This window comes from Megalobrama amblycephala, linkage group LG3, assembly GCF_018812025.1.
Source record: "Megalobrama amblycephala isolate DHTTF-2021 linkage group LG3, ASM1881202v1, whole genome shotgun sequence".
Lineage (NCBI taxonomy): Eukaryota > Metazoa > Chordata > Actinopteri > Cypriniformes > Xenocyprididae > Megalobrama > Megalobrama amblycephala.
In genome coordinates this window covers 43,440,955-43,454,564 of record NC_063046.1, presented here as the reverse complement: position 1 = coordinate 43,454,564, position 13,610 = coordinate 43,440,955, and the positions used below count along the sequence as shown (strand labels likewise).

Here is a 13,610-nt window from a genome sequence, read left to right as displayed (position 1 = left end):
GAAGACAGGACAGACAAACAGAGCACTCTCGCTGTCATTCTGTCCTTGCATTTATAACAACATTGGTCTTGAGGCAAAACCACTGCCCAGCACGGGTCAGTTATATATGGTGCACGTATTCCTTAGTTTGTATGAGAATGCTGTGCAGATATGTGTATCAAACCACGTGTCTTACCTGCTACATTGAGTCTAGCTGTACGGCTAATGATCGTGCCCAGGTTGTCTACAGTGGCCACGCACTGGTAAACACCCTCGTCGGGTTTATTGTGTTTCGAGTGCAGCACTGAGCTGATGAGCAGAGAACCGTCGGCCAGGACCTGCCTGCGATCATCTGAGGCCAGGCTGAGGAAAGAGCCATCTTTCTTCCATTCGATCTTGGCAGAAGACTCACTGTGGACTGAGCAGTTGAGCAGCGTCGGCGCTCCCCGCACTGCCAGTGTATCCGACGGCTCCGTGGAGAACCGGAATGGGCTGAAGTTCCTCACTGCTGATCCTACGGAGGAAGAGGATAAAATCAGCACTGGATTTCTCATCATCACACAATATGATGCAATGAAATTTGGGTTTAGAGGTTAGGGATTTAATAACAGAAGGTATTTGCATTATTGCTTAATAAAATTACATTTGCATGGATGAACGTGGGCCGTAGCGTTTTATTCCAAATATTATTGTATTTCAACACTTATCTCAGTTTCTTTATTCTTGCATTTGAGAGCCAAACACATTGATTCAAATGTCAAAACTTTATTACTAGTGTCCGGAAAGGACCAAACGTTGAGGTAAAGAGAGGATAACAATGAGCAAATACATTATAAATCATTTTAATTATAAACGTACATCAAGAGACATTTGAATATCTTATGTTGCTCGCTCAAAAGCAAATGGGGGTTGGAACTGACAAGGCTAATGCAAAAACTCAAACTAAGCACAATTACTTTGCATTTGTCCTCATAAATTATTCAAATCTTGGCCTCGAGAATCATCAGGACTTTGTGTGGATAAATAACTTGAATCCTCTGTACTTCTTGGATGGGTAATGAATAATGAGCTTTTTAAGTTTTTTTTTTTTTTTTTTTAAATACTGCACCAAGTGGTGTTGAATGCTAAATATAGCTGGAAGCAGTTGAAAATGGTTTATGGCAAGTCTACAAAAAGCTGGCATGACATGGGCCAGCACACAAACCAAAAGTCATCATTCTGCAATTTTAACTCAAGGGTTAATGTCTGGGATCACTGCTAATGAGGGCACCCTACATCCCCTCTTAGGTTTCAAAACTGAAGAGTCAGAGAATGTAGTGCATACTTTACTGTATATTCTACAACTGGCGAGCAAATGAGGGGATAAACATTGATTTCAGGTGATCACGCCATTTCCGAAAAAGATGCAAAATGATCGATTCCACTGGGGAAAGTGACTCTCCAGGACTACAACCAAAAGTTGATCATTTTAAGAGTGAAAGTGAACAGTGAAAGTGAGGTGACATGTAGCCAAGTATGGTGTCCCATACTCTGAATTTGGGCTCTGTATTTCACCCATCCAAGTGCACACACAGCAGTGAGTATTGAACACACACACCAGGAGCAGTGGGCAGCCATTTTTGCTGTGGCGCCCGGGGAATGATTGGGGGCAAAGAATATACACTAACAAGAAGCGACACTCAATAGAACGTTCCATTGCAACACCGGCGCCCAGCAGCCGCCCTGCGTTTGTGCCATTTTGTGGTGAAAGCGACTCGTCAGTCCACTGGTTTCTATGGCAATATCAGCTGCATGTCTAATGTCCATTAAAGCAAATGTGGGAATTATGCGATAACGGACACAGCAATGCATTATAAGATCATTATGTTTGAGGCGTGATCCATTAAAACTTACAATATAGCCTATTTCAATTCAGATAGTGGAGTGATACTATTATTACTATTACTCCACTAGGTCTGAAATATATTGTTCACTGCAAACATGATGATCTTAAATTTATTAATTATTATTTTACTATTAATAAATGTGTAAAGTTGCATAAAATGGAAATACTCATAAAGTAGGCTAACTACGTTACCTCAGATGATTGAATGGTTGGATTCCACAACTGGTAAAAAAACATATATAAGACAATACAATATTTACTGTAGGAGCCATTCAATTTACTGGTGACTTAATTTAAAAAACTGCTCTAATGTGCTTCTGATTTGGCAGTGAAATTTGCCGATTTTGGGTGCATAAGATGTGAAGGATTCAATGGTCCAGTTAGTATTTTTTTACCCCATAATGGCGGCCGCGCTACCGGAGTGCCATCTAGTGGCTGTTGCCCAAAAAGTATCAGAGTGTCGCCTCTTGGGTTCTATACTCTATACTCTTTGTTGGGGGTTCGGTTGTGTTCATTCACTCCCCCCACCTACATTTCCTGCTGGTACTGAGACTAGAACCTACAACCTTTGGGTTACAAGTCTGACTCTCTAACCCAGTGATTCTCAAATCTGTCCTAGAGTACCACCAGCCCTGCACAATTTGTATGTCTCCCTATATCTGACACACCCATTTCAGGTCTTACAATCTCTACTAATGAGCTCATGAGTTGAATCAGGTGTGATAAATGAGGGAGATGTACAAAATGTGAGGGCTGCTGGTACTCCAGGACAGGTTTAAGAACCACTGCTCTAACCATTAGGCCACAACTGCCCCTACAGTTCACTTTGAGATATTCATCCATTGCCCAAATTAGAACTTTAGAGAGGTGGGTCGAATTGTACCATCCAAATCCACTTTGTTGCTTTCCAGCTTGACTTGAAACCAACTCGGCTACTTGAAAATAACAGGCAGGTGTGTTGGAGCTAGGTTGGAACTGAAGTCTGCTGGAAGATAGTCCTCCAGGAGTAGGGTTGGCTCTCCTGATGTAGTGCCTAGTGTGTAGGCACTCAATGCATTTCAAAACGTGTCATATTACAATTCTTAATGCAACCATGTTACAATCTCAGCATTGACACAAGGGGTCCATTAGCATAAACTGTGTTCTCTATTGTATGGTCAAATTCCAATTGGAAGTGAGCATCCCTGTGCCCTACTCACTCTGAAAGGCAGAGCCACTGAAGTGGAGGCTTTGGAGGGAGCAGGAAAATTGTCTCAATATGTGGCTGTTTGGAATACACTTGGCCGTTGTACAGTACGTACCCTTCACTAACAACATTGAGAGGGGGCACTTCGGGAAGGAGTTAAGTTGCTCACTTTCGTGCAACATCACCTTCCCACAGTGTCCATTAAGAGTGCAAAAATGCTGGACAAGAAGTATTTTGCTGAACTGGTGAATAACATATCTTGTTTAATGGCACAGACATTTGGAAGTAACTATCGTCCTCTTTAGTACCTGGGTTTCTTGCGCCTGTTCTATGGCCCATTCACACAGTGAAGGCATATTTCCTATTGCACATGGTTTTAAAGTCTCCTGTAATGGAGTTTGGGGGTGTGGGTCAGTTTCAGGGTCTGTGGGTAGTAATTGTGGTCAACCCTCTGTGTCCACTTAGAAAGGCTTCCTGGAACTAAACACTTATGTCTGTCTATGTGCTGACTCGCATTTGGACATCTATAGAAATGGCAGAGAGCTTTACAACAGCTGCTTTTGTTGGCTGAACTGTTCTCCGGCCATATAAGATAATTGCACTCTGGCAAATGTTAAGCTTTCCTCGAATAGTTTCCTTAAAGACTGATGTGAGGCAACGGTGTTTCCAGCATAAACACATCTGGATTAGATTAATTCCTGTAAGATAGATGCACTTTCTAGTCACAAACATAATTTGCACTTCGTTGTCCAGAGGTAACTGTTATACAGCTTTCAACAAAGAATTCATAGTGTTTATAACAGACACCAATAAAATGTGGTGTCTAAATGTCTGAGACCACTAGTTTCTCTAGGTGTAATGCTTCAATTCATATTATCATCATAAAATCATGAGTGAGAATTTTTATGTAAATATTTACATGAGAGGCAAAACATGTTCCACTGCTAATGATATCAGCACTTAAACTGATATAAACTGTAGAAGGTTTCTGGTGTGCAACAATGGAAAAAAATCTGACCTAACCAGAGAAGTTCAAAGTGCCATGCTACTACCATCTAATACTATCACTATACCATGTCACCACCATAGTACTTTCTAATCAGAGACAGGTGACTAACACAGTAATGAAGGCAGATCTCACAGATGGAGAGGCCTGTATTCCAATGGCGAGAAGGGAATTCCACCCTGCAGCAGAGCATCAGAAGATCAGCATACTTAATCATTGGTATGTTAGCGGCTGTTTGGATCGTGCACAGAGGAGGTGTGTAATACGGCTCCTCCAGCTACCACTTCACCATCAGCTGCAACTGATGACCATCTGCTGCTGCTCAGACCTTGTATCCCAGAGTCCCACAGTAAAGCTGAGACTGACTCCACACTCGTGTTCTTCTTTTCAGCAATTTTTCATAGTTTATTTACCTTTTAAAGCTCTGCTACACATCTATGAGCCATATCAGGGAAAAAACAACTACTTCAACATACAAACAAACCAGAGAAAAAATATTTGTGCTGCTACCTCAGGCTATATGAATATAAGAATACTCAGTGGTTGGTTAACTTTAAAGTGTTAAGCTGAATACACCAGTTTGCATGGTATGTTGGTTTTGATTCTTAGGGCCCTATCATACACCCGGCGCAATGCGACGCAAGTGTTTTTTGCTAGTTTCAGCCTGACGCAGTTATCATTTTCACTTCCAGTGAAACACACTGCTTAAATAGCAAATGCACTCACACCCATCTGTTCGCCCATGGGCGTGCTGGTCTGAAAACGAGGCGTGTTCAGGTGCATTGTTGGCATGTTGCTATTTTGAGGCAACTAAAAACGACTGCACCATTGACCAACAAAAACCTGGTTGTACCCCGCATGTACACTCTGCTTGTTACACACACAGGGACGCAAACATGCCAAATATTAAAAATAAAAGGATTCCTCTCTGGAGAAGCATTCAGTCTTTCTACTGGCTTTTAAAGGGAATGGGAGATGAGACTGATTGGTTTATTGCACGTTACGCCCAAAACACACCCATGACTCATTAAGAGACTAGGTACAACCATTTTTTTCATCATTAAACTAGCAAAAAAGGATTCAGACACGCCCTAAGTGCGCCTGCACCATGTGCTTCAGACCATGCACTTAGATCGTTAAAATAGGACACTTAGTGTTGTCTTAAATGGAATTTGCATGAATTTAAGGTTGAATTTTAGTATCTGATAGTAGATACTAAAATGCCTGGGCTACTCGGTGGTTTACAGCTCTAGGGATGCACAATGTATTGGAGATCACATTGTTACTGCTCAAATTTTTATTTAATTAAGACAATCCCAATGGTATACCTTTTTTCTTTCCTTTCAAGAGTACTAAACATTTATGATTTTCTTTCATCTGTACAATGATGTTTTAATTTCACTAGAAGCACTCAGTGTAAATTGTTAAAAGAGAATATTATTAGATTTATAATATTGGCAATAATATTGGATATCAGCCATGAATTAAATATCTGCTATCTGTATCACCCAAAAAAATGTCTATATTGCTGTATCTTTAAGTATAGTGTATTGGATATTAAAATGAATTTCCACAAACATGCAAATATCAGTGACACTTGTAATGAGTCTTATTCAGTTTGCAAATATTTATGCTCAAGATTTAAAGTCAGCATCATATTTTTATCATTTAATGGGCTCAAAACACAGAGGAGAAAGTGCAGCATAAACCAATTACACAATCTCTTTAGAGTCACTTGAAATTCAGATTAGATACAAGCACTCTTCGGCTGCGAATCATTTTAAATACTAAGCAAGTCAGAAGAATATTGGATTTCCACAGGAATATTGTCATATAAATGATGAATAATGAAAAAAGAGAAAGAACAACCTTGACCATCCCTGCTGGAATATTTCTAAAATGGTAGCCACTAACCACATAAAGGATTTTTAACTTGTCAAGCCCAGTATATGGCACTATAAATAAAATATTCTCCTCAAGCTAACAGGAAATATGTTAAATGGACGGGTTTCTATCCAAAAACAAAGTTTGGATAATACAATTAAAGAATACCATTTTCCTACCACGGTACATGTCCAAAACACATGGTTGTACCATCATATGTTTTTGTTAGTGACTAAACAGAGTGATCTTTGGTGTCAGGAAGCATATTACAGACATACGTCTAATCTTTTCTACTTTTCACCGTGCAGAAATTGACTTCAAAATGTGTTCTGCAGTCCACAGTGCAGGGAACCAGGAGAAAATGAGGCCGTCTGTTTGATAAGTATGAGCCACTACCCCTGTCCCTAGTCCTGTGAAATCCATTTTATTCCACATCCAAAGAGCACTTTAGATCTACAGCTCCAGTCAGCAGAAATCTCTGAAGCCAGGCAGATATGGAAGGTTTGTCTTGAACCTCATTCAAAGTCTTTCGCCTTTATAAAGTGTCTGTCAGACTGTTGAGGACAGATGAAGATTATAGTTATAGAGAGCTCTTCACAACTGTGACTATAATTTTTTTTTAATAGAGATCTCAGTTCAGGAAATCTAACATGTATTTTAAGCTGAGAATTAAAGATAACTTCTTAATATTCTTATGTGATATTATGAGAAATGCGCTCTGTTGGTTCTCACACAAAGACTGAGCTGTACCAATCAGGTCCTGTACACAACCTCCATTTTCCACAAAGACCACTTTCCCTCCAGATCACCTCTTGATGAGGCTCAGGTCATTTCCAGAAATCATTATGGGAATTCTACAAAAACATATAATCAAAACAAAACCCCAGAATAAAAGAGCTCACATTAAATTAATACAAAGCAGCCTTTGAGACTAAACTAAAACAGGTAATTTTATTACACCACATGGAAAGAAGAGTAATAGGCTAAAATATCAGTTTCATTATTAATCAACGGGATCGCATCTGGAAATTACATTCGAGTACGCCAGAATTTCTGTTTCTAGTTTATCCACAACGGTGAAAATGGCCCGCGGCTTTGCATTATTGAGTAGAAGGGGCTTCTGAGCTGTTTGACCTTCAGCTAAATAAATATACTTAGAGCAAAAACCGTTTGCGCTTTGGAAAACAGCCAGTCAGATATTTTATCCAACATATCAAGCAGCTTCCTCTACTCTCCTAGACTCTATACCAGTTCTTTGTCATTCCCTTTCAGGCTCATTAGTCCGACTGGAATGCCTTCCCTTTCATGTCCGTCCACCTTCAGTTTGTCTGCTTCTCCCCAGGCTTGCCTTTATCTACCAGCATCATTTCTTCCCCATCTGTCACTGCAGAACACAGTGAGGAATCAGCAGTGATCCGCTTACGAGAGACGAGGCTTTGAGAGTCACAGAACTGACTCAAGGATGAGTAACTTTGCCTTGGACTTCCCTGTGGAGATCTCACATATTAAACCAGTCTAATAAACTGCTCTCTCAGTGTACACGCTTAAAGCTGAATCTGAGCCTCATTCTCATATAACACTCATATTACAGATTTAGCACTGTTCCTTATGGGCACCTCAGAATTGCTGAAAAAAAAAAAAATTACCATCTTAAGATATTCTTTGTCCTTTAGTGGCAACTGGGGGTGAATTTCATGAAACCAGTTAACCACATGCCTAGATCACATTTCACCCCAAAGATCAATGGAAAAAAATAGCAAAATAATAATAATAATAATGGTATATTTTCAAACAATTTCACAGCTAAGATCATATTTAGTACATTAATGCAAATATTATATATACATATTTTTTATATATATATATATATATATATATATATATATATATATATATATATATATATATATATATATATATATACACACACACACATATACATATATATATATAATATTTGCATTAATGTACTAAATATGATCTTAGCTGTGAAATTCTTATTTTTGGACTGTATATATATACAGTACAGTCCAAAAGTTTGGAACCACTAAGATTTTTAATGTTTTTAAAAGAAGTTTCGTCTGCTCACCAAGGCTACATTTATTTAATTAAAAATACAGTAAAAAAAACAGTAATATTGTGAAATATTATTACAATTTAAAATAACTGTTTTCTATTTGAATATATTTCACAAAGTAATTTATTCCTGTGATGCAAAGCTGAATTTTCAGCATCATTACTCCAGTCTTCAGTGTCACATGATCCTTCAGAAATCATTCTAATATGCTGATCTGCTGCTCAAGAAACATTTAATGTGTACAATTGTACAAAATATTTGTGTACAATATTTTTTTTCAGGATTATTTGATGAATAGAAAGTTCAAAAGAACAGTGTTTATCTGAAATCTAATCTTTTGTAACATTATAAATGTCTTTACTGCCACTTTTGATTGATTTAATGCATCATTGCTGAATAAAAGTATTCATTTCTTTAATTTCTTTTCAAAAAAATAAAAATAAAAATTCTTACTGACCCCAAACTTTTGAACGGTAGTGTATAATGCTACAGAAGCTTTGTATTTCAGATAAATGCTGTTCTTTTGAACTTTCTATTCATCAAGGAATCCTGAAAAAAAAGTACACAACTGTTTTCAACATTGAAAATAATCATAAATGTTTATTGAGCAGCAAATCAGCATATTAGAATGATTTCTGAAGGATCATGTGACACTGAAGACTGGAGTAATGATGCTGAAAATTCAGCTTTGCATCACAGGAATAAATTACTTTGTCAAATATATTCAAATAGAAAACAGTTATTTTAAATTGTAATAATATTTCACAATATTACTGTTTTTTTACTGTATTTTTAATTAAATAAATGTAGCCTTGGTGAGCAGACGAAACTTCTTTTAAAAACATTAAAAATCTTAGTGGTTCCAAACTTTTGGACTGTACTAATTATATATATATATATATATATATATATAGAGAGAGAGACACATAAAATAAATACATTTTTAAAGACTTTTAAGAGATTTTTTGAGAGACATTTTTTTATTTTTGCTGATTTAAACTAAAAAATAATTTTATTACAGTATTGCTTTTACTATAATTTATATAATATGTAATGCTACAAATAAAATAAACAAGAATTATGTGTGGATGATTTACCATAATGAAAAAAAAAACTGGTTTAATTGTCTAAAAATAGGCTTGATTTTCTCAGTGCAAAATAAAATCTCATTTCTATTGATTATTGGCTAAAAAATGATGTCTTAAGATGATGATGATGATGATACTAATGATACAAAGATGATGTCTTTGTATTGCATAGAGTAAATTTCACCCAGTTATGTTGAATATTGACAGAAGTTTTACCCTCTAGCACAGAGTTGGCTTGTATCAAGTATCTTTTAGGGTTTATTGACCCATTTAAATGACTCATGTTTTATTGTTTGGCAGCAGAGGTCTATTTAAAAGCTGACCTCTTCTCAAATCTTAGAAAGGATAGACTACAGTGATAATAGTGAGGTGGGAAGATGAGCCATTTTTAAAGGTCACTGTCACTACAGAATAAAGGAATGCACAGAGAATGCAGCCTCCTGTATTGTCTTCAGCACTCACTCGCTTCCTTTTTAGTGTTTCACAGATGCCCACTTCATCTTTCACAGCGGCTACTAGGAACAAAGGCTGCTCTCCCACTCAGGACCCCTGGCCAACGGTAGCCCCTCACCCCACAGTCTGGATGCTCAGATAGTGGCTTTGCCCTCTCAACAAGGGTCCAAGGTGTAACGGCTGTACAAAATGATTGGTAGGCCTCCATGCCGGCTTTATTAGTTTGGCACACGCTCAGCTGGCAGAACAGAAGCGAAAGGATACAATTTTCGCAACTCAAAACACCTCAAGCTACCCTTCTTTCTCCTGCCAGGGAGCATTTCCAAGGATTAGAAAATCCTGAGCACAAGCATAAGCCAATTCTGTCCCTCCGCTACTGTATTTAGCAGAATTATGAGATATTTAGCGGAATTAATTTTGACTCTGATAGACCTGCGAAACAAAAGACAACACCTTTCTTTTGCTGCTGTGGTTTCCTTTACTGTGTAAAACAATTCCTTTGTAAATTATACATTATACATTCTGCCATCATTTACTCACCCTCACCTTATCTTCTTTAATGTTCCGCAGAAGAAAGAAAGTCATACAGGTTTGGAATGACATGAAGGTGAGTAAATAATGGCGCAAATATCAGTAAATTGACTAGCGCAAACCTTAGTAAATCACCTCGCGTGATTTATTTAAATACTCTCCTCCCATAAATTTTGCATCTGAAAGGGAAACTCCTACAAATGCATATGCAATAAGGTCAGCCACAAACATAACCATGTCCACGCCAGTGTAATTTTTTCACTGTGCATCTTTAGCAAATCGTGACAGTAGTTTTTTAACAACAAAAGTGGGTTTGCACTGAGTAAATCTTGCCCAAATGGGGTTATTATTAATACATGCTATTTGTATGAATTCTAAAGAATTGTATAGACAACTCTCTGACTCTCCTATTTGGCACTATTTGGCACTATTTGGCACAATAAAAATCACAGTCTACTTTATTTGTACAGAAATGAGCAGCTTGGACATTCTAAAAAATATCTCCTTTTGTGTTGCAGGGAAAATAGAAATTCTTACACGGTTTGGAATGAGTAAATGATGACAATTTTTTTATATAATAAATAATTATATACAATATACTGTAATTATAATTATATACAATAATTTGCCAGACTATTTCTTTGAATTTAACTATCATGATGGTTTCACATCCATGTGATATTTAAGCTCAGGAAGAAAAAATGCCTTTTCCATTTGGAAATGCCTAGGGATCCAAAATAGCATTACAAGTTTCTACGAAATGTGTCTTTATAACATAATGTGAAAAGCACACGTTATATAGGACTAGGAGAGAAGCTGCAAAGTCACTCGAAAAAATGCTGTTTTTTTTTTTAAAGCCATGTTTGGGTCAAATATGGACAAACTCAACTATTGGGTTTAAAATTTTAATTTAAAATTTAAACCAAAGGTTGGGTTTGTCCATATTTGACTCAAACATGGGTTAAAACAACAACCAGGCATTTTTTAGAGTGTATATAATGCAAGCTTTTATAGATATGACATCCAAATAACAGCATAATTCCAGAACATACTGTAAATAGTCACATTTCTGTCTACAGCCTAGACAGGCAGTACTGTAACCTAAATTGAACATTACAAGTGACTGACTTAAAAACACTCTACATAGACAAGTGCTCTTCAGTAGTGCAACAATGCAAAAATTGTGCTCTTCATGTGAAATGCACAAGAGACTCAATTTAGGCCCTGTCCCAAATCGCAACCTCAGCTCATGTGGTTCCCCTCCGAGTCTACACTTTGCCACATGGGCAAATGGGTAATAGCCCACTGTGGAGTTTGCGCTGCTGAAGCATAAATCATAAAATGACAACTGGGATACCCTACAGTCCTGTGGACTTAGGGATGTGCCAAAAAAATAAAAATAAATAAAATGGGAATGCTCAGAGATGACGTAAAATTCTTCTTTGCTCGCTTTAATCACTTTCATTTTTATTCTTGTGCACCGACTCGTTCTCTAAACCGAACAGCCAGTCAGAGCAATCTCTCTCACCAATGGCCCCGACACCGATTCAACATGCTGAATCAGCCGAGCTGTCACCGACGGGGGCCCGACTAGAGCTAACGCGTGGAACACACCACAAAAACTAGACCGACAGATGCTCACAGATGGCCCGGTGTTGGCCGAAGACCGACCATCGGCTTGGTATGTCACGGCTCTAAAGGATCTGAAAGTACGACCGGATACAAGACGCATGCAGATGCAAAGGTGCAGCTCAAATGGGGGAAGGGCAGGGAAGTCCATGTGCAACAGAAAAGCCTTCCAGCAGCAAATGAATGAAAATAAGATGATACGAATCTGATATTGGGAGTCGGCGGGCTGTCTCTAACAGATAGCGAATCCCCGGAGCACACAGGTAATTTCCCGGCTGCAGTAATGCCTCGCTGCATGCCGCACCTCTCACCTCAGTTGGACATAGTAATTAACCACGCTGATTGGAACTCGATCTCCCTCAATCATCAAAGCCGGCCAGCTCGCTCGTGAATCAAGCAGTACAGACACAAGGACACAGTCAAAGAGAACTGGAAAAAAAAATGCTCACAGAAGCATCACCTTTTATTCTCAGCCAGGTGTGGCAGCAAATGAGACGAAGCAGACTGTGACAAGAGACACAACTGTGCACCGTCGCCTTGAACATAGTCAAAAAAAGAAAAAATGTGATGCACTCATTGTACCTAATATGAATTCTCACTTTGAATTCTCAAGTGAATGTGTTAAATACTGCGGCTTGTGTGTGATTGCATCATGTTAAATGAATTATGACACATAACTACATTAAGAGTGAAAAATATGAATCTACAGCAATGTGACACACCAGGATAGACAAATTCTATCAATAAATAATGACACTGCTTGAGGCAGGACCATCAGGCACTGGGAGGGGGGTTTGTAGGGAGTGCAGTGACCTGATGATGGGCTGTCTGAGTCCTCACTTGGTCACACCCTCACTATAGGGATCATGCTGAAAGTATACTTTCCTTGCCTCACAGACAGTCTGCAAGACATGATTTTCATCTTCAGAATAGTCTGCTGATGAATGCATACACTGTCTGCTGGCAGCCCAATTTTTGTGAATGCACGAGTAATTTAAATGGTCGAAAACAAAGGTCCACTAGGCAGTGCACACGAAGATCGCGTCCATCCGCATTCTCTGTCAGTAGCTGCGCTTCCATCATCCTTCAGATTGCGCAAATTGATATTGTGAATTGAAAATACGGCCAATGGAAACAAGTAAATTTAGCAAAAACTGCCATACATCGCAAAAAAAGATTTTACGCTTACATGAGGTGGCTTTTCAGGCAATTCGAAAAAGGAATATTTCACAAAACTGCAAAGAACAACTTTTTTTTCGCATTTACAGGTCACCTGGTGTATGTAAAAGTGGATCGTTCCTTAAAGATTACACAGTATGTTTGGACAGACGATGAGACAGAGTTCTTTATTAAACTCATAAAAGACAAAAGAATTACGGAAATACTGGATTTTAAACAACAAAGAAAAGCCACAATTTATCCTCGAAGCAGATATGAGGGAGAAACACCCAGAAACACCTCATACGTGGCCGAACCCAAGTATAAGGAGCTTTCCTTGCCATTAATGCTTGGAAAACAAGCCTACATCTCCTTCGATTAAACATAATGGTTAGTGCAGTGGCTGCGATATACTTAAACCTACTAACATCCGTTGACATGATTTTTGGAATGGCTTATAGCGAGAGGAAATAATTACATTTTAGTCACATAACATCGGTTAATGAAAACGCCGTCATTTCACAATAGTTTTTTTTACCAACATTTAGAAAATATAGCAAAAGTTTTGGGCAAATCTGTAATGGAAACCACTTAAAGCTGACAAAAGTATTAGGTTTGACAAAAATATTAAGCAGCACAACTGTTTTCAACATTGATAATAATAAGAAATGTTCTAGTGCAGCAAATCAGCATATTATAATAATTTCTGATTGATCATGTGACACTGAAGACTG

At 38.1% G+C, this 13,610-nt stretch overlaps 1 protein-coding gene across 9 annotated transcripts in view; it reads right to left on the bottom strand.

Moving 5' to 3' along the window:
* The window catches only part of neo1a (neogenin 1a), a 199,834-nt gene that overhangs the window by 126,607 nt on the left and 59,617 nt on the right, over window positions 1-13,610 (bottom strand). For all 9 annotated transcript variants that reach the window (XM_048185583.1, XM_048185578.1, XM_048185584.1 and 6 more), the window contains exon 2: window positions 176-493. In XM_048185583.1, the coding sequence (XP_048041540.1) occupies window positions 176-493 (318 nt within the window). The remainder of the gene's footprint in view (window positions 1-175; window positions 494-13,610) is intronic.